The sequence below is a fragment of the Oncorhynchus nerka genome, linkage group LG12 (genome assembly GCF_034236695.1).
Source record: "Oncorhynchus nerka isolate Pitt River linkage group LG12, Oner_Uvic_2.0, whole genome shotgun sequence".
NCBI classification, from domain to species: domain Eukaryota; kingdom Metazoa; phylum Chordata; class Actinopteri; order Salmoniformes; family Salmonidae; genus Oncorhynchus; species Oncorhynchus nerka.
Window position 1 is genome coordinate 65,843,139 of NC_088407.1, and position 24,406 is coordinate 65,867,544.

The 24,406-nt window shown below is 44.0% G+C and overlaps 1 protein-coding gene across 6 annotated transcripts in view; it reads right to left on the reverse strand.

Annotated features, from left to right (window-relative positions):
• Nucleotides 1-276: 276 nt before the first annotated feature.
• Nucleotides 277-24,406, reverse strand: part of LOC115138623 (sine oculis-binding protein homolog A-like) — a 71,620-nt gene continuing 47,490 nt past the window's right edge. For 3 of the 6 annotated variants that reach the window (XM_065025748.1, XM_029675677.2, XM_029675674.2), the window contains exons 2-8: nucleotides 21,393-21,464; nucleotides 20,284-20,416; nucleotides 18,840-19,052; nucleotides 16,487-16,638; nucleotides 15,947-15,970; nucleotides 11,699-11,794; nucleotides 4,413-6,728 (exon numbers count right to left, since the gene is read on the reverse strand). In XM_065025748.1, coding sequence (XP_064881820.1) covers nucleotides 4,692-6,728; nucleotides 11,699-11,794; nucleotides 15,947-15,970; nucleotides 16,487-16,638; nucleotides 18,840-19,052; nucleotides 20,284-20,416; nucleotides 21,393-21,464 — 2,727 coding nt within the window. In that variant the 3' untranslated portion in view covers nucleotides 4,413-4,691. Of the gene's footprint in view, nucleotides 4,112-4,412; nucleotides 6,729-11,698; nucleotides 11,795-15,946; nucleotides 15,971-16,486; nucleotides 16,639-18,839; nucleotides 19,053-20,283; nucleotides 20,417-21,392; nucleotides 21,465-24,406 lie in introns of those variants that run through there. The other 3 variants (XM_029675678.2, XM_029675675.2, XM_029675676.2) reach the window with 3 other exon arrangements.

The window sequence follows — 24,406 nt, forward strand, 5'->3', positions numbered from 1 at the left end:
TGATGTATTGATACCTACAGTAGAACTACATACTGTACCTTCAGTAGAGTATCCGTATGTCACTGTGGGTTCACCAGTCTCTCCTTTGTTCATTATGCTGTATCGGCTGGTGCAGACTTGCCACCCCAAGTGTTCTGTGATGCGCAGAGAAGAATAAGACACAATGTGTCCAAATAATATTTGAGTGTTTAGCGCCATGGTAAGAAAAGGGGAAATAACGTGTGTGAGCGCGTGTCTGCAGTTTACATGAACGGATATTGACAAAGATGAAACAAGTTGGTGTGTGCCTCTATTTATTAGTCTCCATAAGCAATTCACTGAATAAAGCAAATACTGTTACAGAACATTATTATTTTCAAAGCAATCTTGGCAACAAGTTATAGTAACAACTTCATAATAAAAAGACATTTCTTGCAGTTTTTTTCACTTTAATTATAAAAGAAACAATTTACTCTTCACCAAGCATTGACATGTGAATAAAATGCCCAGTCCAAATAATGTAATTTTGTCAACAATAAATAATACTATAAAATTTACACAAAAAGGTTGAGAATTCACCATAAGATAAAATATAGAAGGGGTAGGGGGATGCGTGGGACAAGTAGCAGTTGTTGGTGCTGTAGGAAGAAGGGTCTTTTAGCAAAATGTGAGGGTTGGGTTTACAAGTCACAAAAAAAGTTGATCAGCTATACATCAACACAACAAAGTTGTTTTTTTGGTCTATTTTCTTTTGTACAAAGTAGGGAGTCTTACTAGCGAGCATCATCGTATGCACTGTGGAGTAGTACACAAGCAAGAGTTAAGGCAGCTTTTCTGTTCACGTTTGAAAAGTGACATGAAAAATGTCATGTTTTTGTTTTGTATTTCTACTCTTTCATAAAGATTTTGAATATGAAGTTGTCATTGCATATCTTAGGCTGTTGACCTAGCCTATTTAATTTCATTACATTGGTGCTGAATGTTCTCTTTTATTCTTAATCTCTCCGCCATAAAATAGGCAGATGACTTTAACCAAATACAATTGGCTTTCCACTTCATTCCTGTAAGCATTAGCAAGACTGATGATGCTGGCACTGGAGGGTTGAATTGTCTTTTCGGTCACAACGATGAAGGTGATATTAAGGTGTGTGTGTGTTGTTGCCGTTGTGTTCGGGTGAGTAGGTCTATGCGTCAGGGCCACTCAAAGGTATGTGGAAGTGTTAGAACGGGGCTTTGCTAAAAAAAAAGAAAAAATGATCATGGTTGTATTTTCAGGCCCACTGTGTTGGCAGCAAAGAATATCTACCCTGACACCTAGTGGTAATTCTAAGCATTACATATGTTTATTTTTAACTGAGATGCACCCAGACAAAGACAGCAATGGTCAGATGATATCAATTCAACACGTGCATGCACAGACCGGAAAACACATTGTTGCAATCAGACAGAAACCCGACCTGTTTCATTGTCTCAGTTTCAACTGTCTCCCACATCTGTCAAGAACCGTAGACACTACACGTTTCCAGTTTCAAGGCTACATCTGTCGAAGTATCTCTGGTTCACATTACATATGGTGGTGAAAGTGAATGAAGAAATGGAAATGATTCTTCAGAATTTCTGTTTCTTATGTGATCTCCGATTTTGGTTGGAATCATTGAGAATTAGTCTGTACAAAATTGAATTGTTTGAAAATTAATTGCTACTCTTGGAGTGTGCACTATAATGACTACAAAGGCTAGGTGGCCGAGTCTGGAAATATAAGACACATTAAAAATATATATATAAAAAATAATAATAAGCGAGAGACTGAAATTCAAGGCAATGATTACTGTGACACAGAATCTCAGTCTTGGCACGGGACAGGCAATGCCTAAATGCCTGACTATCAACACATGGCAGATTGTGTTGCAGTGCATACTCAGAGTCAACCGACTCTAATATGAACATTGGCAAACACTACTGTCATCAGGAAGGGAGTCAAGAGAGAGGAGTTAGAACAATACATGGATGGAAAGAGAATGAATATCTAAACTTCATTTTAGTTAGTGTGTGTGCGTGTGAAAGAGAGAGTACATCATAGAGCGTGGTGAGTTGTTGCTTTTGACACCTCTGTGTGTGTGTGTGTGTGTGTGTGTGTAAATGCACGCATGTGTGTGTGTTTGTGTGTAACTCTCCTATTTCTGTAATAAAACATGCAACCCATAGCTCTGGAGTGGGTGTGACATGACATTTCCCATTGGTGTTCAGTGGAAGAGAAAAAAGGTTCAGACTCAAAGGGAAATGGAGAGATGGAAAAAGAAGTTGGCAAGAAGGTGGAGGTTTTGGCAGGAAAGATTGCACATGAAAATCGAAAAAGCTAATTTGATGTTGAAAGAAGTCTATGGGGGAGAAATAGTTTAATCTTTGCACCAAAATATTTGAAGACATACTAGATATACAAGATAATTGAGCAAACAATTCCTCCATGAAGCCATAGCAAACGACACCAAAACATAGTAAATAAATAGATGGCAAAAATTTTAGTGTCTACCGGCAGCATAAACTCTGATGAAGCAAAATAAACTGACAAAATGTTATAATCCAGACAGATTAACACTGGAAAATTACAAAATGTAGAACAGGATGAAGGACAGGGAAGTGAGATGATTCCCCATATCATAATAAAAGTCCAGGCTGCATCACATCCGGCTGTGATTGGGAGTCCCATAGGACGCACAATTGGCCCAACGTCGTCCAGGTTTTGCCGGGGTAGGCCGTCATTGTAAATAAGAATTAGTTCTTAACTGGCTTGCCTAGTTAAATAAAATATTAAATAACTGTTAAAACAATTTTTTTAGAATGTAAATATGACTATCTATGACAACATGTGTGACTGATTAAAGAATTGTTACATTTTTTTCAGTAGTTTGGCTTGACAAATAGTTTGGACCATTGTTTCCAGAAAATTATCCAAGAATGACAAGCAAATTTGATTGTAAGAGAGAGTCGGCATCACTTGTCAATGGTAAATCCTAGTGCAGCATTACAACCCTGAACACTAGTGATGAAACAATGCTAATGGGTGTGGTCTCAACTCCTGATTGACGCAATCCCTTAGCGGTGTGATGAGCAGCAGTCCTGTTTTTGCTTCCATGATGGAAGTCACTCCATTACCATAACATCAGAGATGTGGCTGAAGATACAGTACATCATTATCATCAATAGCATTAGGATGTGAAAAATGTAAATATATAAATTATGATAAGAATTAGAATTACACATCTGATCCGGTCTGACCAGGGGCTTGCAGAGATGCAAAATGGCCTCCACGATGGCAGAGATTGCACATAGTCCACAGTTGCCCACCATCATTTGCTGGTGAGATCGCTACCCTGTTGTCCACAAATCAGTGAGTGAGGATATACATGAAAATCCTTGTCTTTTATGACCATGAAACTCACTGAAGAGGAGCAGATCAATAGTGCCACGGTCTCCCTTTATTGTGGAGATATCCCCATTGCTTTACTAGAGAAAGGCTCTGTGGTGGCAGGGGGCCTTGGTATCTCCAGGGATGGAGAGCGCTACAGTCAGAACACAAGGATTTCACCGCTCCTCTTTTTCCTTCTTATTCCTGAACCAACGAGGCTCAGAAAATGTCTCCTTCTGATTGTTACCTTCCATCATGAGATGTCTCTTTTTGGTTACCAATTAAAAACAAAAGTCCTGTTACTGTCAATGGTGGGATGGGGGTTGGAGGTTAGCATTTTGTACTGGTTGTGATCATGCAAATGGAGGTGGGGTGGGGTGACTTTAGCCTGAATTTCTTGCCACAAGAAAACTCCCCCTTTCACTGTGGGACAGACTGGCTAAAAATGCTACCTTAGGACTCTTCCAGTGAACATAAAACTGCTGGTAAATCTATTGGGTTAGCATTGTGGCTTCTCCGGTCGGAGAGCAGAGATCAGACAGAGCATTTGCTTTGGAAGGGAGACGGGCAGTGTGGGTGGTCTGAGTGGTCAAGATTAGGGTTACATGGCTGGTTGGCTGGGAGAGAGGTTCGTGGAGTGGAGGAGCGGATAGTTGAAGGCTAGTGTAGTCAACAGCTTCAAAAGCGTCTCTCATTCTGTTGGGGAAATACTGCCACCTTTCTGAGCTGAAATGTGAAACAAGAAAGAGGATCCAGAATTAGACATATTAGATCAGACGAAGGGAATCCCCATTCTACAGGTCTATTTTTCAACCAGACGCATCTCTCGCTCAGATCCAGTTGATTTTACTGCTGCATGCTTCACTAAAATAGCATTAGCTTTTTATCAACCCTGACTTCAGAGTATATCTTCGCTGATGCTGGTACATTTCTGTCAGCACCCCTCTCAGATCAGGTCGAAAGCTACAGCGCGGGCAGTAGTGAGAGGGAAACTTTGCAATACATCTATGCAGACAAAAAAGGTCAGTTTATGCTTGATGAGGAAACTTTTATATATCTTTAAACAATATGATCAAACATCAGTGCAATTATATACATCAACATATGCTGCAAAGCAGCACCAACACTCTCCACATAGTTAAATCAGACATCTTAATGTTATGAAGACCTTTTTGTGTGACATTTACACAAAAAAACTGTCATTTCCACACCACCTGTAGTAGGGACAGGTACAAGGCAGAGATTATGAGAGGGGGACCTCTTTGGATCCTCAGTAGGGGGCTCCATGAGACCAACCTTTTCTGCCTCATTTGTTCTGATTGCGTATTCGCAGGCACCTCCTCTTTAACGGCGGCTCCAGCTCGGGGCTCCCTGCCGCCAGAGGAGCGCTGATGCTATAGGACACAATGGCTGTCTTGTCGCTGGGCTTTGGCCCGGGCTGGATAACACAGCCAGCCTTGGGCAGCAGCAGTGCATAGGCGTGGTCGTCATCATCGTCTAGATCCATAAGGTCGCAGAAAGCTTCTAGCTTGCCTTCATCAGTGCCCCCCTGTGCTGCCTCGTCACTCGGGCCTCTCTTACCTGGTTCCCACTCCGCCACTGCGCAGCTGTTCTCCTTCAGGGCATCCCGCTCCAGCTCGCAGTTGGCCGGTTCACCACCTCCTCCTCTCCGACCAGGGTCAGGCTGAGGTGTGGGTAGCGTGCTCCTGCCGGGACTGTCTGTGGATTGACTGCTGCCGTTTACTATGACATTAAAGGGAGCAGCGAGGTTGCAGGGCTGGGTCTGTGTGGTGCCAGGGTGATTTGTGAGCTGGGTGAGGTAGGAGTTTTCGTTTGGCTGGGGGGATGGTGATGTGGCCTGGCAACAAGATAGAGAGTTTGGCTTCAGAGAGACACTAATGGCCTCCCTGACCTCCTGGCTCATGTCCTCTAGGCTGCTGTCCCCCTTCCCAGATACATCAAGAGAGGATGGTCCAGAGGGTGGGGGGCTGGATGAGTCCCCTTCCGGTTCCACCTTCACCTGGACACTGGGCACCGCCCACTGGGTGACCTGCTGCAGCCGCGACCGCTGGCCCAGAGTCAGGTCGATCACTCCCTCGGAGAGGGAGGCTGCGGGGCCACCAGAGAGCGAGAGTCCCAAGGTGGTGGCACTCTCCGGACTCTCAGTCTTCACGGTCAGGTCCACCACACCAATCCTACTTCTCTCAGAGCCAAAGCGGTCCAGAGTATAGCCAGAAAAGCCCAAGGAGTGCACCCCAGAACTGGAGGGCCCCAACTTCAGTTCCCCTCTGGAGGACCCAGAGTAGAAAGGCTTGGGCTCCGTCAGATCAGTGTTCTCCCCCGACGCACTCGGGATGGGGTCGTTGTTGCTGCTGGGGTTGTCCTTGGAGGTCTTGGGGTTGAAGGGGAAGGGTATGGGTATAGGGATGGGCACGGGCAGGGGCACAATGACAGGGTAAGGGACCAGCAGGGTTGGTGGGGGCACCAGGGGGGCAAGGGAAGGTATACCGAAGTTCATCATGTGCGGCATATGCATGGGCCCGTTTGGCATCATGTTGGAGGTGAAAGGAAAACCAGGTATGTGTAGGCCTGGATAGGGTGGCATCATCCCTGGAGGGTTCCCTCCAAGGTTGGGGTTGTTGGAGGGGTGGTGGTGGGGTGAGAACTGGGGCCTGTGCATAGGGCTGGATGGTGGAGCCATGGTTCTGGGTGGTGGGGGTGGTGGCCCGATGCCAGGGATCATTGGGTTGGACAGAGGGCTGTTGGGGCCTGGGTGGTGGGGAGGTGGGCGGAGGAACGAAGGGCGCATCTGCTGCATCATCTGATGCTCCATGAAGAAGGGCAGGGGCACGGGCCCCCGGGGCGTCATCACCATGGGGGGGCTGCCCGAGGGGACTCCCATGGGAGGGTGCAGAGAGGGGTGTGGGGGAGGGGGTAAGGTGGGACTCTCGTGGGGTCTGGGTGTGGAGTTTTTGGCGGACGAGAAAGAAGGAGAGCAGACGGTGCCTGTCTCAGAGGGAGAGGCAGCGGTGGAGCTGGAGGGGACTGGCACAGAGGGGTTTCCCCCAGGAGAAGGGGCTTTGCGACGTAAGTCACCCAAAGGTGTGCCCCAGGAATCGGGTGTTAAAAGCTGCAACCCAGTGCTGCTCTCTGACTTGCCCTCCACAGGGCCGTGTCCTGGGTTACACAGGCCCCCTGGCAGCGCCGCCTGAGTCTCTTTGTAGAAGATGTCCATCTTGTACTGGTTCAGGCATTTGGCACTGCAGAACTGCAACCTCCGTTCACCGGCACCAAAGTCCAGGTACTCCTTGGTGTGGCGGATGTGTTTGCACCAGTCACACACCTGTAACACACAAAAAAAACACAAGACCAAAGACATCATCAGGTACAATGCACTACAGACACCACACATAAGCAGTTAAAAAGTCAGAAACATTATACACTGAGTGTACAAAACATTAGGAACACCTGCTCTTTCCATGACAGACTGACCAGGTGGCTCTAGGTGAAAGCTATGATCCCTTATTGATGTCACTTGTTAAATAAACTTCAATCAGTGTAGATGAAGGGAAGGAGAAAGATTAACGAGGGAATTTTTAAGCCTTGAGACAATTGAGACATGCATTGCGTAATTGTGCCATTCAGATGGTGAATGGGCAAGACAAAATATTTAAGTGCCTTTAAACAGGGTATGGTAATTTCTCCAGGCGCACCGGTTTGAGTGTGTCAAGAGCTGCAACGCTGCTGGGTTTTCACGCTCAACAGTTTCCTGTGTGTACTGTATCAAGAATGGTCCACCACCCAATTGAAATTCAGCCAAATTCGACACAACTGTGGGACGCATGGGCCAGCATCATGGGCCAGCATCCCTGTGGAACACTTTCGACACCTTGTAGAGTCCATCCCCGACTAATTGAGGCTGTTCTGAGGGCAACATGGGCCAGCATCCCTGTGGAACACCTTTCGACCCCCTGTAGAGTCCATCCCCGACTAATTGAGGCTGTTCTGAGGGCAACATGGGCCAGCATCCCTGTGGAACACCTTTCGACCCCCTGTAGAGTCCATCCCCGACTAATTGAGGCTGTTCTGAGGGCAACATGGGCCAGCATCCCTGTGGAACACCTTTCGACCCCCTGTAGAGTCCATCCCCGACTAATTGAGGCTGTTCTGAGGGCAACATGGGCCAGCATCCCTGTGGAACACCTTTCGACCCCCTGTAGAGTCCATCCCCGACTAATTGAGGCTGTTCTGAGGGCAACATGGGCCAGCATCCCTGTGGAACACCTTTCGACCCCTGTAGAGTCCATCCCCGACTAATTGAGGCTGTTCTGAGGGCAACATGGGCCAGCATCCCTGTGGAACACCTTTCGACCCCTGTAGAGTCCATCCCCGACTAATTGAGGCTGTTCTGAGGGCAACATGGGCCAGCATCCCTGTGGAACACCTTTCGACCCCTGTAGAGTCCATCCCCGACTAATTGAGGCTGTTCTGAGGGCAACATGGGCCAGCATCCCTGTGGAACACCTTTCGACCCCCTGTAGAGTCCATCCCGACTAATTGAGGCTGTTCTGAGGGCAACATGGGCCAGCATCCCTGTGGAACACCTTTCGACCCCCTGTAGAGTCCATCCCCGACTAATTGAGGCTGTTCTGAGGGCAACATGGGCCAGCATCCCTGTGGAACACCTTTCGACCCCCTGTAGAGTCCATCCCCGACTAATTGAGGCTGTTCTGAGGGCAACATGGGCCAGCATCCCTGTGGAACACCTTTCGACCCCCTGTAGAGTCCATCCCCGACTAATTGAGGCTGTTGAGGGCAAAAGGGGGTGGAGCTCAATATTAGAAAGGTGTTTGCCCTTTTGCCATGTTGTTACTCTATAACTGGGATGGGCAACTGGTGGCCAGTGGGCTCATGCCCCCTTTTGTAGGTCCACGGACCAATTAGATTAAATTCAAATTCAATTCAAAATGGGGGGGCATTGATCATCAGTTATCATATTTAAAATTGCAAACATTTGCCTCCACCCTATGTCAAAATGTGTAGATTTGCTTTTAAAAAAACAATTTAAATCTTCGCCGTCATGAGGGGGAACCAATTAAATGTTTTGATCGTAAGGTGAGGGGGTATGGATACGCAGAGTTCAGTTTTGGATCGTAATGAAATTACTTGGTCAAATTCTGTTTCGTTACACCAAGTAAATAAAAATCTGCACTGCACCTGTGCATGTTTGTATCCTCGTTAGGAAAACCCATCTGTATCTTTGTGCAAACCCTTCTATATTTTTGTGCAAACCCATCTGTATTTTTCTTCCACTGCATAACGCTGCATTCTCTACCCAAAACCCCCAAAATATGATCGAGTGTGTGTGAGTGAGACAGAGATTTTCATAGCAACTTCATACTGCTATGACCCTTGCGGTGCAAATACTGTCCTACACATGGTAACACCTTGATAAATACAACCTGAGGAAAATCCAGCTTTAAACTGGCTTAAGTGAGTGCAAATCTGGATGGGTGTACGTAAAGCTTTCAAAAGGGCAACACTTTCTCCAGATATGTAATTCCCATTTGCACTTGCCATGAGGTTGTCACCTCTTAAACCTCCTCCATAAGGAGGAACCACTCAGATACACATTTAGCCACTGAGCCGTGTGTGACAGTGGCCACAGGCACAGCACATACCAGCCTCAAGTAAAAGGTTTTCCCCAAGGTATGATCATGAGTGGGGGTACGTGATTGTGGTGGGTGAGATGGACAGACTGAGACAGTGAACAAGCTGCCAGTAGGGGGCCCAGAAGAGAGACTGACAGCTGGGCGGAGTTCTACATGTTCAGTTGGCTGCTGAGCACCACCTAGGAAGGTGCTATAATGTGTCGCTATTCACTACGGATGTGCAACTTTAGTATGAGTGTTTGGTATATTTTCATTACATAAAAAAGCATATTTGATTCATGAATTGACAGCATTAAAATATAATTTATAGCATTAAAGTGTAATTGACAGCATTAAAATGGAATGGGATCATCCAACCCTACCGCGGGGCCATTACACACATTGGGCAGTGCAGGGGAGCAACCTAGCATAACTTTTCAATACTCTGTGGGATGTCAGGATATTTTTTATTGGCTACAAACATTTCCAAAATGCTCAAAAACACTGAACGTCCAATCATCATGTGGTCGTTCTCATTAGAGTACCTGAAATAATGAAAGTGACCCTAGTGAGTGGAAGGCAATGGGTGGGCCAGGGAGATGGGGCACACAACTCACTCTGCCAGCTCAGAGGGATGTGGCAGCGACTCACTGGAGATAATTAAGGCATTAATCAGCTGTCAGACCCCTCAACGACATCCATCCATCACACACACCCTAATCCCCTTTGCTGAATGCTAATACGTTGTGGGATGCTACTGGAAGACGACTATGATCCTACGCATTCAATCTCTCAGAGATTCACGTATATGCCTGCTGCACTTGAGTCACATGTTGATTAGAACACGCACACAAGCACGCAGACACACGCACGTCATGACAACTTCAGACTTGGAATGGTCATGAAATCTACCCAAAATCAACATCAGCTTTGGAAACCCCCATCATTTGGCTTTCACAGTAACGTGGCACTCGTGTGTCATCCTCCGCTGAACCCTGACCTGTTTCATTGATTTGTTCTTCATTTGTCACTCTAGTAGTTTAAGACCTACTGACGTACCGACTCAGATCTCTGTTAATAGGATGCCCTGATTCATTCACTCTCCTCTTTTATCTCTCTTTTCCATGGACAAATCAGTCAATAACAATCTTGTCCATAATGGAATTTTAATGTTAAATAGAGATCTCCTCCATCAGCAGATGTCAGTCAAATGGCCACAGTGGGAGAGGCTGTCATGATGTAGACATGACGATCAGACCATCTCTGCAATGCTCTGTTATAGTGGCCAGCATTACAGGGTTAATGTTTCATGTACTGTGTTGGTACAGTTACAGGTGAGTGATCCATAGTCACCTTTCAGCGAGCGTTGATATCTGTAGTCTTCTTTTTAAAACTGTCTATTCGATCCCACTGGAACGCAATGAGCCACAGCAAAAAAAAAAGTCTGAAAAGTGCTCTGAGAGTTGGGTTCAATGATTGTAAGCCCGGATATTTTAAATTATAAGTGTTGAAATTTTCCTGGGCTAAAAAAGAAGACAGATGGAGAGCACTTAACGAGGTTCTGCACCGTGAGTGAAATTTCACTGTGCATTACCCTGATGGAGTTATTTCTCTCTCTCTCTAGTCTCTCCCTCTACCGCACACAGATGTTTGCAGTTGAATATAATTATGGTCATTTATTTCAACCGTGGCCATCGTAATAGCGGTCGCTCCGGCTCCGTTTAACCATTTGCATTGCTGTAGGCATTTACCTACCTACCTACCAAGTACACACGGACATCATGGGGCCATTTATTCCTTGATTATCTTTCAAGGACCTGTTACACGATTTCACAGTCTTGTTTCTAGTGCTCTTGAACTGGAATTTACAATTATTAATAATATGGTATGATTAATTAAATAGTAATTAATAGATCATTATTATGTTGTAATCACTTTGACATGACATTGTTTAAAGTACTTGTAATACTGATTTCTCATTTGTCTAATGAATTTAGTTTTGAAAATCCATCCATCTCGCAAACCGTCTGGTTAAACACTAAGCAAACTGATCAGCTAGGGAACAGAGTGAGATACTGTGTGTGATAGTACGCATTGGAGGAACAATATCTGATGGGAGGACAGTATTATCCTGGACAGTATATTATGGGGGAACAATTTTGATCATGATGAGCTTATGAAGCCTGCAAAAAAAGCATGAGTCTATTCCATCACAAATCACTTAAATTAATGAATTGAACCAGATACAATTCAAATATAAAATGGCCATTATTGTAGAGCTAATATTTACATGCGAATCGTATGTCCAATTCAGTTACTGGATTGAAATGTATTGATGTCACCAAGCCCAAAATGGTAATGATCAAATTGGAAGAAAATTCCCTAAAATTTTCTTTGGAGTGAACATAACATCTGAATCTAACACAGTGCAGAATGAAAATGAGAAAATAAAACTATTTGAATGAAAAAAAGTATGTTATTCACATTAAATCAATAATTTAAAAAAATGTTTGAAAAAAATGGACTTAACAGCACATTCTCTAAAAACAAACATCTCTACATTATTCAACACATCAAACAGTCATGAATATCAAAATATGCCATTACATTTCTACAGTTAGCCATCAAAAACGATCTTGTTGTTAAATGTTTTAGTCCTTACAAGCACATCGCTGTTTGTTTTGAAGACAAGCCTGGGCGTATCCTTAGAATAGCTGTGCTGGGGTAATTTCTCACCATGGCCGTCTTCGTCTCTCGCCTGAGGGGAGAAATAACGGCCTCTTTTTACGAACTGACAAAATAAACAGGTGGACAGAAAAGAAAGGAAAACAACATCAAACGTATGAATGGAAAGACACCGACAAAGGTGAAAAGGTGAGCATGCTTTGGGTTGCGGAATCATAAGCAAGTTCTCATTATCATAAATGAAAGCCATGTGGAAAAGTGTGTGTGTGTGTGTGTGTGTGTGTGTGTGTGTGACTATGGTTAAATGTTCACATTGACAGCTGAAGAGATGTTATATTGGCCTTATCATTATGAACTGTGAAAGAGGGGAATTCTAATCTAATGTAACCAGGGAGGCTGGTTAAAAGGCTACATTAATCAGATTTAAAGACTTCCATGGAGAAACAATTATTTAACAATGTCACAAAAATCAAGGTTAAAGGAAACAGGATAAGGGATTTAAAATCCACCAGCACTGTTTTGGCACCGTGTAGATAAACACTGATAATAATTTAAAAGTACCCCCCCCCACACACACACACACACACCATTGTGTCATTACCCAGTCTCCATTTTGTGCTGTGACCCTCTGGCCCTGTGCCAATTCATTTACATATAGTGCTAATGAGGTGCTGGCACAGTGGATGAGGCATGAGGGTTACACACACACAAACAGAGAGAGTGAGACAGCGAGGGAGAGAGAGTGAGAGACAGCGAGGGAGAGAGAGTGAGAGACAGCGAGGGAGAGAGAGAGAGAGACAGCAAGGGAGAGAGAGAGAGAGACAGCAAGGGAGAGAGAGTGAGAGACAGCAAGGGAGAGAGAGTGAGAGACAGCAAGGGAGAGAGAGAGAGACAGCAAGGGAGAGAGAGAGAGACAGCAAGGGAGAGAGAGAGAGAGAGAGAGCAAGGGAGAGAGAGAGAGAGACAGCAAGGGAGAGAGAGAGAGAGACAGCAAGGGAGAGAGAGTGAGACAGCAAGGGAGAGAGAGTGAGAGACAGCAAGGGAGAGAGAGTGAGAGACAGCAAGGGAGAGAGAGTGAGAGACAGCAAGGGAGAGAGAGTGAGAGACAGCAAGGGAGAGAGAGTGAGAGACAGCAAGGGAGAGAGAGTGAGAGACAGCAAGGGAGAGAGAAATTACCCAGCATGAAAGTTCAGTCATACAATGGGGACACCATGTCTTTTACTGTCAATCAGGCCCACCACTGTTGTATGAAGAGACTGAGAGCATGAAGGAAAACAGACTACCTGGAGACAAACACAGACACGGGCTAAGAAAGTATCTACCCGCCATGGGTTAAAAATGAGTCCTCCGGAGATCTCAATCCACCTTTTGAAACAACTTCCCATCCAAAAATAATTTTCAAACCATCAGTTACTGTTGCAGGAATTATGGGAGATGTCCAACTCTCCACTTTCAAAAGTTACACTTCCTCAAATTACTTCTTGGCTATTAGACATTTACTTTACGCAAATATTACCACAGTTGGTTCCTCTGAAATATTCAGTGACATGTCTTATTGATGGCCACACCATGTCAGCTAAATACAGCCGCAGTCCGGCTAAATGGTCTGGTGTAAACATGGCATCACAGTTCCACGCCACTGGTATGTGTGCTCACTGGTGACTCCAATGCCCAGAAGGAGTGGTACAACAGCTGTTACTGTGAAAAGCTCCATCTGGGCATCTGTGCCTGCCCAGGTGTGTGTGTGTGTGTGCGTTTCACCTGCCAAGAGGTGTTTTACAAAAGATACTGACGGGTATACCCTCACAATTGTACACACACATACCCACAACAAGAAACAGACATTCACGGCGATGTCCCATTGCACAAATCCTCACACACATCTAGCACAAATGGAACATTTTTCACCCACCTGGGACAACACACATCTTTGGGCCAGCCCCCTCCTTCTGTCCTCTCATTAGATTACCCAGCTAACAGGAAATGTTCCTTGAACATTCTCTTCTTGTTCCCATTTGGTTGTGGGATAACAAGCTTGTTTACGATAGTCAAGTAACTTATGTACTGTAATGCCATTCTAAAAGGGGTCTTCATATCATAGTACAATGTTCCTCGGAAGTCAGAGTTTATTAAGCTGGCTAACAGATAAATAATCAAAATTGCTGATTGTTCCGTCCAAGCCGCGATTTGTAAAGATCATCCACCTTTACTCTAGCTGGGCTAGTTAGACTTTCAGAAGGAGAAAGAGCATGACATGACCATCTCAGTGTAATGCAAGTTCAAGCTCCAGTTTCTTTCTAGAAAAACTCCTCTCAAAGTTACCCTTTCCCTTTATTTGTATTAAATCACTGTCAGCAATGAAATAATCCCCTCCCTCACTAGGTTCTCCTGCTGCGACAAGGGGGCCTAGACTGAGTCACAATGCTGACAGTTTACACACACCTCTATTATCCAGTGTGTCTTCTTTGACACTGGATCCAGAAGCTAAAATAAATTGCAGTGTGTCAGAGCAGTGCAGGCAACCGCTAGCCGGTGTGTAAAGATTTGTGTCTGTTTGAAGTGATGTGACAATACTGTGGTGACGTAAAGAAGCACTCTGCCCCCTCTTGCCTGGAGGGACCTCAGAGAGAAAGACACAAAGTCTCTTGAGGTGTATGGAAAGATTCCTGAGCCATGAAAAAAAGAGGCGTATTGCAGCGGAAATGAGATGTAAATTACAAGCTAGGGTCTCTTCACTTGGACTTTACCCTCCCTCTCTAGTGCTTTTACATGATGTGAGTGTGTGTGTGTGTGTGTAAAACATTTTTCACAACATCAGTTTTATTATTCTGTATTCTTGAACGTCTATGTGAAATAAACCAGACTAGTCATTAGCTGAGCTCAAAACTGGATCAAAACTCTTCTACCCCAAGCCACCCTATCATATGTCTAAATGTTGGTATTATTCCTGGTGCACTGGATGGATGGTGTTGTGCAGTGGCAATGGTAGAAACTGAATCCTCCCCACCCGCTCGACATAAGAGGAGATTGGGTTACGCGGACGAGGCAGCTGTAGATATTTAGCGAAACTCAATGCGTCTCCACTGCCCACCCCTTTGCCATCCTACTGTCCTAGCTCCCCTTTCAGACACACACAGACACAAGACACTTTGCCATCCTACTGTCCTAGCTCCCCTTTTCAGACACACACAGACACAAGACACTTTGCCATCCTACTGTCCTAGCTACCCTTTCAGACACACACAGACACAAGACACTTTGCCATCCTACTGTCCTCAGCAGACCAAGACCTTTCAGACACACACAGACACAAGACACTTTGCCATCCTACTGTCCTAGCTCCCCTTTCAGACACACACAGACACAAGACACTTTGCCATCCTACTGTCCTAGCTCCCCTTTCAGACACACACAGACACAAGACACTTTGCCATCCTACTGTCCTAGCTCCCCTTTCAGACACACACAGACACAAGACACTTTGCCATCCTACTGTCCTAGCTCCCCTTTCAGACACACACAGACACAAGACACTTTGCCATCCTACTGTCCTAGCTCCCCTTTCAGACACACACAGACACAAGACACTTTGCCATCCTACTGTGCTAGCTCCCCTTTCAGACACAAGACACATTTTCAGCCATGCAATTTTTTGTTGTTGGAAAAACTGGAGGGTTTGTTGTTGTGGCCAACCTTGTGGGTGCATGAAAAAGGAAACATGTGGATATCACTTACACAAATGGCCTGCATGAATGTGAGAGTGTGAGACGTAATATAGAATCTGCACCTCCTCAGCAGACAAGGACTTTCTGTTCTCTAGCCATGTCTGTTTTCCTAATGTGGGAATTCTTGTCCCTGGATAACACTTGACTTTGTTCCTTACTCACTGAAATACAATATATCTTCTGTTGTGCTTTTGTTTATATATACATACATAAAGTAGTGAGTAAGGAACTTAGATTTTAGAGTGAACTATCACTTTAAGACTAGCAATGCTTAGCAAACGTGTGAAGAAGCACATCAGGCACAAGGCAACTCATGCTGTGAAAATAGATAGTTTGAACAGGAAAAAAATGGGTTCACGTATCTTGAAAACATTATCATACATATGTGTACTTCCATTTCAACAGCTAGTAGCATACAGAGCTATGCTAAGTGATTATGTTTGGGTGAAAAATGTCCTTTAGACAAACAAGGGAAAAGAATAAAGACATATCATACTTACCCTGTAATTCCTTAAATATCCAAGCTTAGGTATAAGAAAGAAAGCAGAATGTTTAACTTCAGGAATCAGGACAAACACTATTTAACTTAATGACTGTCTGTCTTTGGAAAGACAATATATACTGATCATTGGAACCAATGCATGTTTGAAGGTAAACTGATCTGCATAGGCCATGAGGGTTTAAATGACTGAAACTGTGTTTCTGGATATCCAATGATGAAACCACAGGCCAAGGCTGGATATTGGTTTCATGTTAATCTACTACAATGGGTACTCAGAAGCGAAAGGTCAAAAACTCAGGAGTGAAATATCCAAAGAACCTAAACTTGTGGGCACCTTACCCAGCCAACTACTGTACAAAGCTGAAAGTTGGTCACTACAATTCCTAAGGTTTGACAAGTGTCTTAATCTGAGATATCAGGAAGAGTGGATGTAGGGAGGAAGTGATGTATGTCAGTACACATGTATTTATCACATGGTCTTGTGTGCACTTTCATAATTGGTTAAGTAATAAGGCAGGAGTGTTGAGAAGGAGCTTACCTTGTTTCTCTTGAAGTAGGCTCTGCGGCAGGCGGCAAAGCACTTCTCACTGCAGAAGCTCTTTAGCTCAGTGCCCATGTTGAGGGAGTAGCGTTTGACGCCAACCTTCTGACACCATGCGCACATGATCTGGACGTTAGACACATCCTCGTCTGGGGGACCACAAACACATGACCTGGACGTTAGACACATCCTCGTCTTGGGGACCACAAACACATGACCTGGACGTTAGACACATCCTCGTCTTGGGGACCACAAACACATGACCTGGACGTTAGACACATCCTCGTCTGGGGGACCACAAACACATGACCTGGACGTTAAGACACATCTGGGGGACCAAACACATGATCTGGGGACCACAAACACATGACCTGGACGTTAGACACATCCTCGTCTGGGGGACCACAAACACATGATCTGGACGTTAGACACATCCTCGTCTGGGGGACCACAAACACATGATCTGGACGTTAGACACATCCTCGTCTGGGGGACCACAAACACATGATCTGGACGTTAGACACATCCTCGTCTGGGGGACCACAAACACATGATCTGGACGTTAGACACATCCTCGTCTGGGGGACCACAAACACATGACCTGGACGTTAGACACATCCTCGTCTGGGGGACCACAAACACATGATCTGGAACACCCCAGACAAATTTGCTGGAACAAAGCATAATGATAGTCCAACCGTTGGCCCCCACCCCAGACAAATTTGCTGGAACTGGGACAAAGCATAATGATAGTCCAACCGTTGGCCCCCACCCCATAAACTCCGCCTCCTCCCCCAACCCCCCCAACAATCTGACAGCCACCTGTCAAATCTCATCATGTGAATGATCCCACCAACAATGCATCCTGACCGTATTCCCCTTCCAGGCAAAATAGGACAGTGCTTCCTACCCCAAGGGGTTTTTGCTGCAGTCATGAAGGCAGTACGAGACATTCTAACCAGACAGAGATACCCGAAAGCATGTCTATGGACAGAAATTGGTTGCCGATTTTACGAAAATGTTTTAGCTGAAGTTTACCTAATTAAACTGCAGAGGGCTTCATTGGAAATTCATTCGAAAATAGAAACTAAACACTATTCAGCCCTCCATGACATCAAATGGGTCTGTCATCTTAAACAACGGCTGCTGGGTAATTGCCATTGGTTTTTAGCCGCTTACTGTAGTACTATGTGGAGAGAGTTCTTCCTGTGAGACTTCCAATAACTTACAATTATCACATTATGACTATGTGTGTGCAAAGGTGAAAAACAATGTGGCCATTAGTGTTTCACCTTCGCTCACCCTTTTATCACACTGTGTTGGGTACTGGAAAGGCTTTTTCCCTCTTGTTAAGCTTAATGGATCTATAGTGCAAATCCTTTTCAAAGTAAAGACTAATTATCAATTAAGGGGAATAGCTCCCAGGAGGCCCAAAGTTAGCACCATGGCCACAGCATGCATATTATATGCTCCTGCTGCATGGTTCATCTTTTCCAGTGAAAAAGATAGATTTTTTCCTTTCAAGCAAATATCATTTTAGAAAAGTTCAAAAGTCCAATCGCAACCTTGCAGTATTGAAATAAAATGTATGGCAACAACACACAAGTTGAAGTGTCCATTTGGAAGTATATCATTATTTCATACAAAAAGGTCACTTGAGGTGGTTTGTTTGCATTCAGATTTTCTGGCCTTTTTCTCATCTCTCGTTATGCGTTCTCTCAAACAGCTCACGTCTGCTGGGAGAGAGCCTGGTACTGTAATTATGCAGTGCCCATATTAAATACCTCCATCATCCAGTGTACCTGCACCTCAAAGGCCCCTCTGTTGCTCTAGCAGGGCATATGAATAATTCAAAAGGGGTACAAGTCGGGTGTTGAGCTGTTAAAAAGGGACTATACCATCTGTTTTTCCCGCTGTGCATTGCGAGGTTGTGCGAAGCTGTGGGTACTCCTCTAGAGTGATGCCAAGTCACTCTCCTCTCCCTATGCAGGCTGATGAGCCTCTGGAGTCTCACGGCACACTTGTGGTTCAATGAAGCCCTCTGTCTGGCCAGCAGGCCATGTACATTTCCACTGAGAGTTGACTGGGTGATACTGACACTTAAACAGCTGGAGGAGGGGAAGCAGGTTTGTGTGTGTAAGTCTTTATGGAACGTGGGCCCTCATCAGGTGATTGTAAAACTGACCAAGGATTTGAGCACTGAAATGGAAGTGATTTGTTACATTTGTATAACACCGTTTTGTATATTTTGTACCAGATTGTTGGTTACATTCAATTGGTCCTTAAAGTGCAAGCTTAAACACATGTCTTATTGTTAGGTGTGTGTGTGTGTGTGTGAGAGGTGTTTTACCTGCTGGTGGCTTGATCATGGAGGGTGGGATCAGTGGGACTATGATCGGCATGTTCCCATGCTCCCTGGTGCTGGGTGTGGAGGTGGATGGGGTGGTGGAGGACTCTGTCACTCCATTCCTTGATGTTGATGTAGAGTGGGAGCTATTGACTTGGTTTGGGGAGACATCGCTGTTCTCCCCCGATCCTCCTGGGATTTTTGGCAAAGAGTTTTCTGAGGGAGACAAAAGTCAGTGCGTTGGTCTTTCTTGACTTATTGTATGTAAAACAATGTAAATTGACATCATTGTTCACTCCAGCAGTACAGCTCTGGAAGATCTGCAGAATAGTTTGTTTCAAACTGTAAACATTGTTTTGGTGTGTACATGAATCCAAACAAATATGCTTTTAACGCAAGATGGGTATCCTTTTTGTTACCCTAGAAACCAGGTTAGCAGCTTGATTGAATAAGGCCCTATGTTTGTTCAATTCCTGACGTGAATCTCTCAAATTTTATCCAGCATTGCAATCAGGAGTCACCATGTAGAGATTCCAGAAACACCTGTCTAATCATCAATAGAAAAGCAAAGTGCAGTTTCCTGCTGAAAACAACTACACCATAATGACTGGATGAAACATCTAGAACATGTTTTAATCTGGATAGCCTGACTGAATTGCCTCATCAATCCTGGTGAACTACTGCCAACCCACTGGAACAAACTGGTTGAATCTGTCACGCCCTGGCCATAGAGAGGCTTTTATTCTCTATTTTGGGTAGGCCAGGGTGTGACTAGGGTGGGCATTCTAGTTTCTTTATTTCTATGTTTTCTGTTTCTATGTTTTGGCCAGGTATAGTTCCCAATCAGGGACAGCTGTCTATCGTTGTTTCTGATTTGGAATCATACTTAGGCAGCCTTTTTGCCTTTGTATTTTGTGGGTAGTTATCTTTGTTAGTGGCACTATAGCCCTAGTAAGCTTCACGGTTGTTTCTTTGTTTGTTTCTTTGTTTTTGTTTTGTTGGCGACATTTACATAATAAAGGAAAATGTACGCTCACCTTGGTCCGGTCATTTCCACCATGACGCCCGTGACAGAATCAATGTTTCCATGTCATTTCAACAAAAAAATGTATGTGATGACATTGAATCAACGTGGAAAGCTTGGATTTGCAAAAAGTAATCTGCGTAAGGGAATTTCTGATTTTTTTTCACCCAACTTTCACCTAAATCCAATGACATTTCACGATGGATTCACGTTATTTGACAACTCAACCAAATGTAAATCAAAACTAGACCTTGAAATTATATCTTTGCCCAGTGGGAAGTTGCAGCAGTATCTTCCTCAGCCTTTTCATCACAACATCCTTTGTATTACCACTTGTGAAACTTACTTTTTTTTAGCCTCTTCAAAGAATCAACAACTGCAATGTCCAGATAATAACATATTTATCTCCATGGTTATGCTCACCTTTCAGGACAGAGATGTGTTGTACCTCTCCATCTGGGTAGTTCCGTATGTCGATGTTGTCCTGGTCTCTCAGGTCTACCTTGTCATAGCCGTACCAGCCCAGCAGCTCGTTCATAGTGTTCTCTGCAAAACTCTGCAAGACAAGAGACACCATATTGGCCATTAGGATTTAACAAGCATGAACCCTGTTTCACTATTACGTCACAGTGCTATGAGGGGGGCAATAAGGGATAAAAGGTTTGGTAGCATATGATTATATGAAGATGCCCCCCCCCCCCAAACACACAAAGGAAATGCAGTATTATATGTTTGCTATATGAAACCAAGCTGCATGTTTTTTTTAAATGGGTCTGCCCAATTTCCTCAACCATAATGCAATCATGTGTAATATGTTCACAGCAGCAAAAGATTCACTAGTGGCAGAACCCTTACCAGAGATATGTGCAAACGTATCAGGACAACTTGACAGTTGACTAACCCCAGACTGGTTTGATCAAGGCCTCAGTGAATTATGTTTTTACCAGCACATAATCTAAGTTTTCTTTCATAGCTTCTTACAGTTCATTTCCAAAAGCAATCCACATGAGTTGCATGTAACAAATAGTCTATACTGATCACATTACAAAAATTCCACATTGTCTTATGCAGAATTCCCAACCCATCAAACCAGGAGAACTACCACAGATGTATTTTTACTGCACTTCCACTGCAAATCTACACAAGCAGTAACATCCAACCAACCCCACCTCACCTCCTTACATGTAAGGTGCACAATAATGTTCTTCTATTGAGACAAAACTATCAGCCTATCATTCATTAAACCTGAAAATCTCAGTAGCAGCAGAATCGTATGTAAGAGAGTTTGGTCATCTTTGGAGGTGCTACTGTATGTTCATGTTGTAATTCTAACAGTTCAATTAGCTATCTGTGTTTCAAATTCACAAGATTATATGCTATTAGTGAATGTTAGGCTGTAAAGGAAACATTAACATGGCTGCCATAGAATTATGTGATGTTATGTAAATGGAATAAATACAGATGTTTGGCTGAAATCTCTCTATATATGGCTCAGAGTAGCACTATTGTCTCGCACGGACAAAGGGGCTCACCATGGAGTAGGGTGGGTTGCCATGGAGATCACCCGCCATGCCTGCCCATGGGCGGGCCCGCTCAGCCCGAACCTGATGAGACATTAGTCATTTCATTACATTCTGGCATTGAACTGTCAATCAAATAATACTCAATCAAGCATTTAATTGTCAATTACGGGTTGCCCTGTCAATACCATTGTATCGGGGAAGTAATTTCATTAACATGAAAGCATAATCAACGTTAGTTATAACATCAGCTCTGAATCAAGAACTGCAGACATGGAATCAGAAGGCATGAGATACAAGTACAATTCAGAAACAGGAAAAAGGCAATCTTTAAGAAACACAAACACTAATATACTTATGTCTTAAACCAAGACCAGACTGAAACAATACTAGGCTACCTGCTACACTGCTGTTCATGTACTGTATACCTAATTTATACAAAGTTTATAGTCACAACTATTGTCTAGGGTGGATTCTGCCGCACTGCTTAATTCAACAACTGCTGGGGTTTTGACATGTTACAGAAGAACATTGACTCAATCAGTAAGTGCTTGCTTGACTCAGATGTGACTGCATCCCATTACTCAAACAAAATGAAAAGGTGTGAAGCCAGCAACAGTCATCTGTCTCTATCTTCAAGAACGTTTGCCCTCGGCTTTGCTCCCTGTTCCCCCTGTCACCCTGCCACTTCCAGAAAGAGGGAGTGGTAAAGAGAGTGGAACCCAATCTGTATGGCAGAAAGCAGCACACAGGCTTGACTCAGGGTGAGGTGGGAGGCAGCGCTATGGTGCAGTCTTGGAGCAGAGTGTCAACTGTCCACTGCAGATGTGCAAACTCTCTGGACTGGACTAAATCACCTCTATGGTTATCCAATTTATAATTTATCAGGGTGTGTAGGATTTTGTTTCTTCTGCCTAAGACTAATACACCTGATTCAACGAATCATCAACAGAGGTCAAAAGTTACCAATGTATGAGAAAACTCAATTTATACAAAATACCACCATTCAAACCTAATATCAGCTCTGCAAAACACCAACTTGCTGCCACTGTTCAACCCTGGAAAGTCTAAACTTTAGCAGTTTAGAATAATCATATTATTTTGATAGATTAAATCAAAAGCAGTAGTTCCCTTATTTCCTTCAGTTAGCAAGAGGTGCTGCTGGTAAGGGTGAACAGGGGGAATCCGATACCTTGTGTGCAGAAACCAGAGTAGGTCACAGTACACCATGATAAAATTCCCTAATCCGCATGCCAAGTTTCCTTGAGTGGGCCCTCCTTCAGACTCTCCTGGCCCACACTTTTCCATTCCCTTGTTCATGCTCTCCTCTCTCTCCCACTGCTCCGCTTCCATTTCCTCTACCTTCCTTGACATCTGATCCTGTGCAGACGCTCAGGTTTCAGTTTTTACAGCTTAGGCAGCCTATTGCTGTATACATTCCTTTCTCCCCTGCTCTTAACCTCCACTATCCCCTATCCCACCAAGTACAGCCCCCCTCTCCTCCATTACTTACTGTGGCTTATTTTACCATGGTGCACATTAAAGCGGCACAAGATGAAGGAAACATTGTCAGACTGTTTGGTTTTTCTGAGGTATGATCTCTCACAAGGGCACATTGTGTGGTGGGTTTGTTTGACTGCTTTTTCGAACAGACAAGGGAGAAAATAAATAAATAAAAGTATCAAACGGTTTAAAGTAGCAAACAGGCCTTCAGTCTCTGGTTTAGGGAGAGCCTTATACTGTAGCATGTTTGGCAGAGAATGTTGAAGATAGTGGGTTTCGAGATAAATACTGTATCTTAATCTGAACATTAAACTAGGGCTACTTTGTCATCTGTATCCGCTAGTCTTATTGGTCTTTGTTCAAGCAGTAACAATGTTGTCACACGGACATAAATGGGATACCTACATAATAAATCAGTGCTCATCAAATCCATGAACACATTCAGGGACAGATTTGATTTAGTACCAGGTGCAAAGTTTGAACCTTGTTTTTCTAGGGGGAAATTACTGCATCTCAGACAAATAAAGTCAATTGTAATTGTGTGCCCATATGAGTCTGGTTTTAGAACAGTTTGTTGACACGACAGCACATTCTATGGCCACAAACTGTTTAGGAACGCTACTAGTCTCTAATACCATTACCACCTCCTTCATAATCACTTATCTGGATAGGCTGACATAGAACTTGAACTCACAGAAGTAATTGAAAGATATACATTGTGTTTAATGTAGAAGAAAGCACCTGTATGCCTGGGTGTATACAGTTGAAGTCGGAAGTTTACATACACTTAGGTTGGAGTCATTACATTTCTTGTTAACAGTTTTGGCAAGTCGGTTAGGACATCTACTTTGTGCATACCACAAGTAATTTTTCCAACAGTTGTTTACAGACAGATTATTTCACTTATAATGCACTATATCACAACTCCAGTGGGTCAGAAGTTTACATACACTAAGTTGACAGTGCCTTTAAACAACTTGGAAGATTCCAGAAAATCATGGCTTTAGAAGCTTCTGATAGGCTAATTGACATCATTTGAGTCAATTGGAGGTGTACCCGTGGATGCATATCCAGGCCTACCTTCAAACTCAGTGCCTCTTTGCTTGACATCATAGGAAAATCTAAAGAAATCAGCCAAGACCTCAGAAGAAAATTGTAGACCTCCACAAGTCTCGTTCATCCTCTGGAGAAATTTCCAAACGCCTCAAGGTACCACGTTCATCTGTACAAACAATAGTATGCAAGTATAAACACCACGGAATCACGCAGCCGTCATGCCGCTCAGGAAGGAGACGCGTTCTGTCTCCTAGAGATGAACGTACTTTGGTGCGAAAAGAGCAAATCAATCCCAGAACAAGAGCAAAGGACCTTGTGAATATGCTGGAGGAAACAGGTACAAAAGTATCTATATCCACAGTAAAACGAGTCCTATATCGACATAACCTGAAAGGCCACTCAGCAAGGAAGAAGCCACCGCTCCAAAACTGCCAGAAAAAAGCCAGACTACGGTTTGTACATGGAGA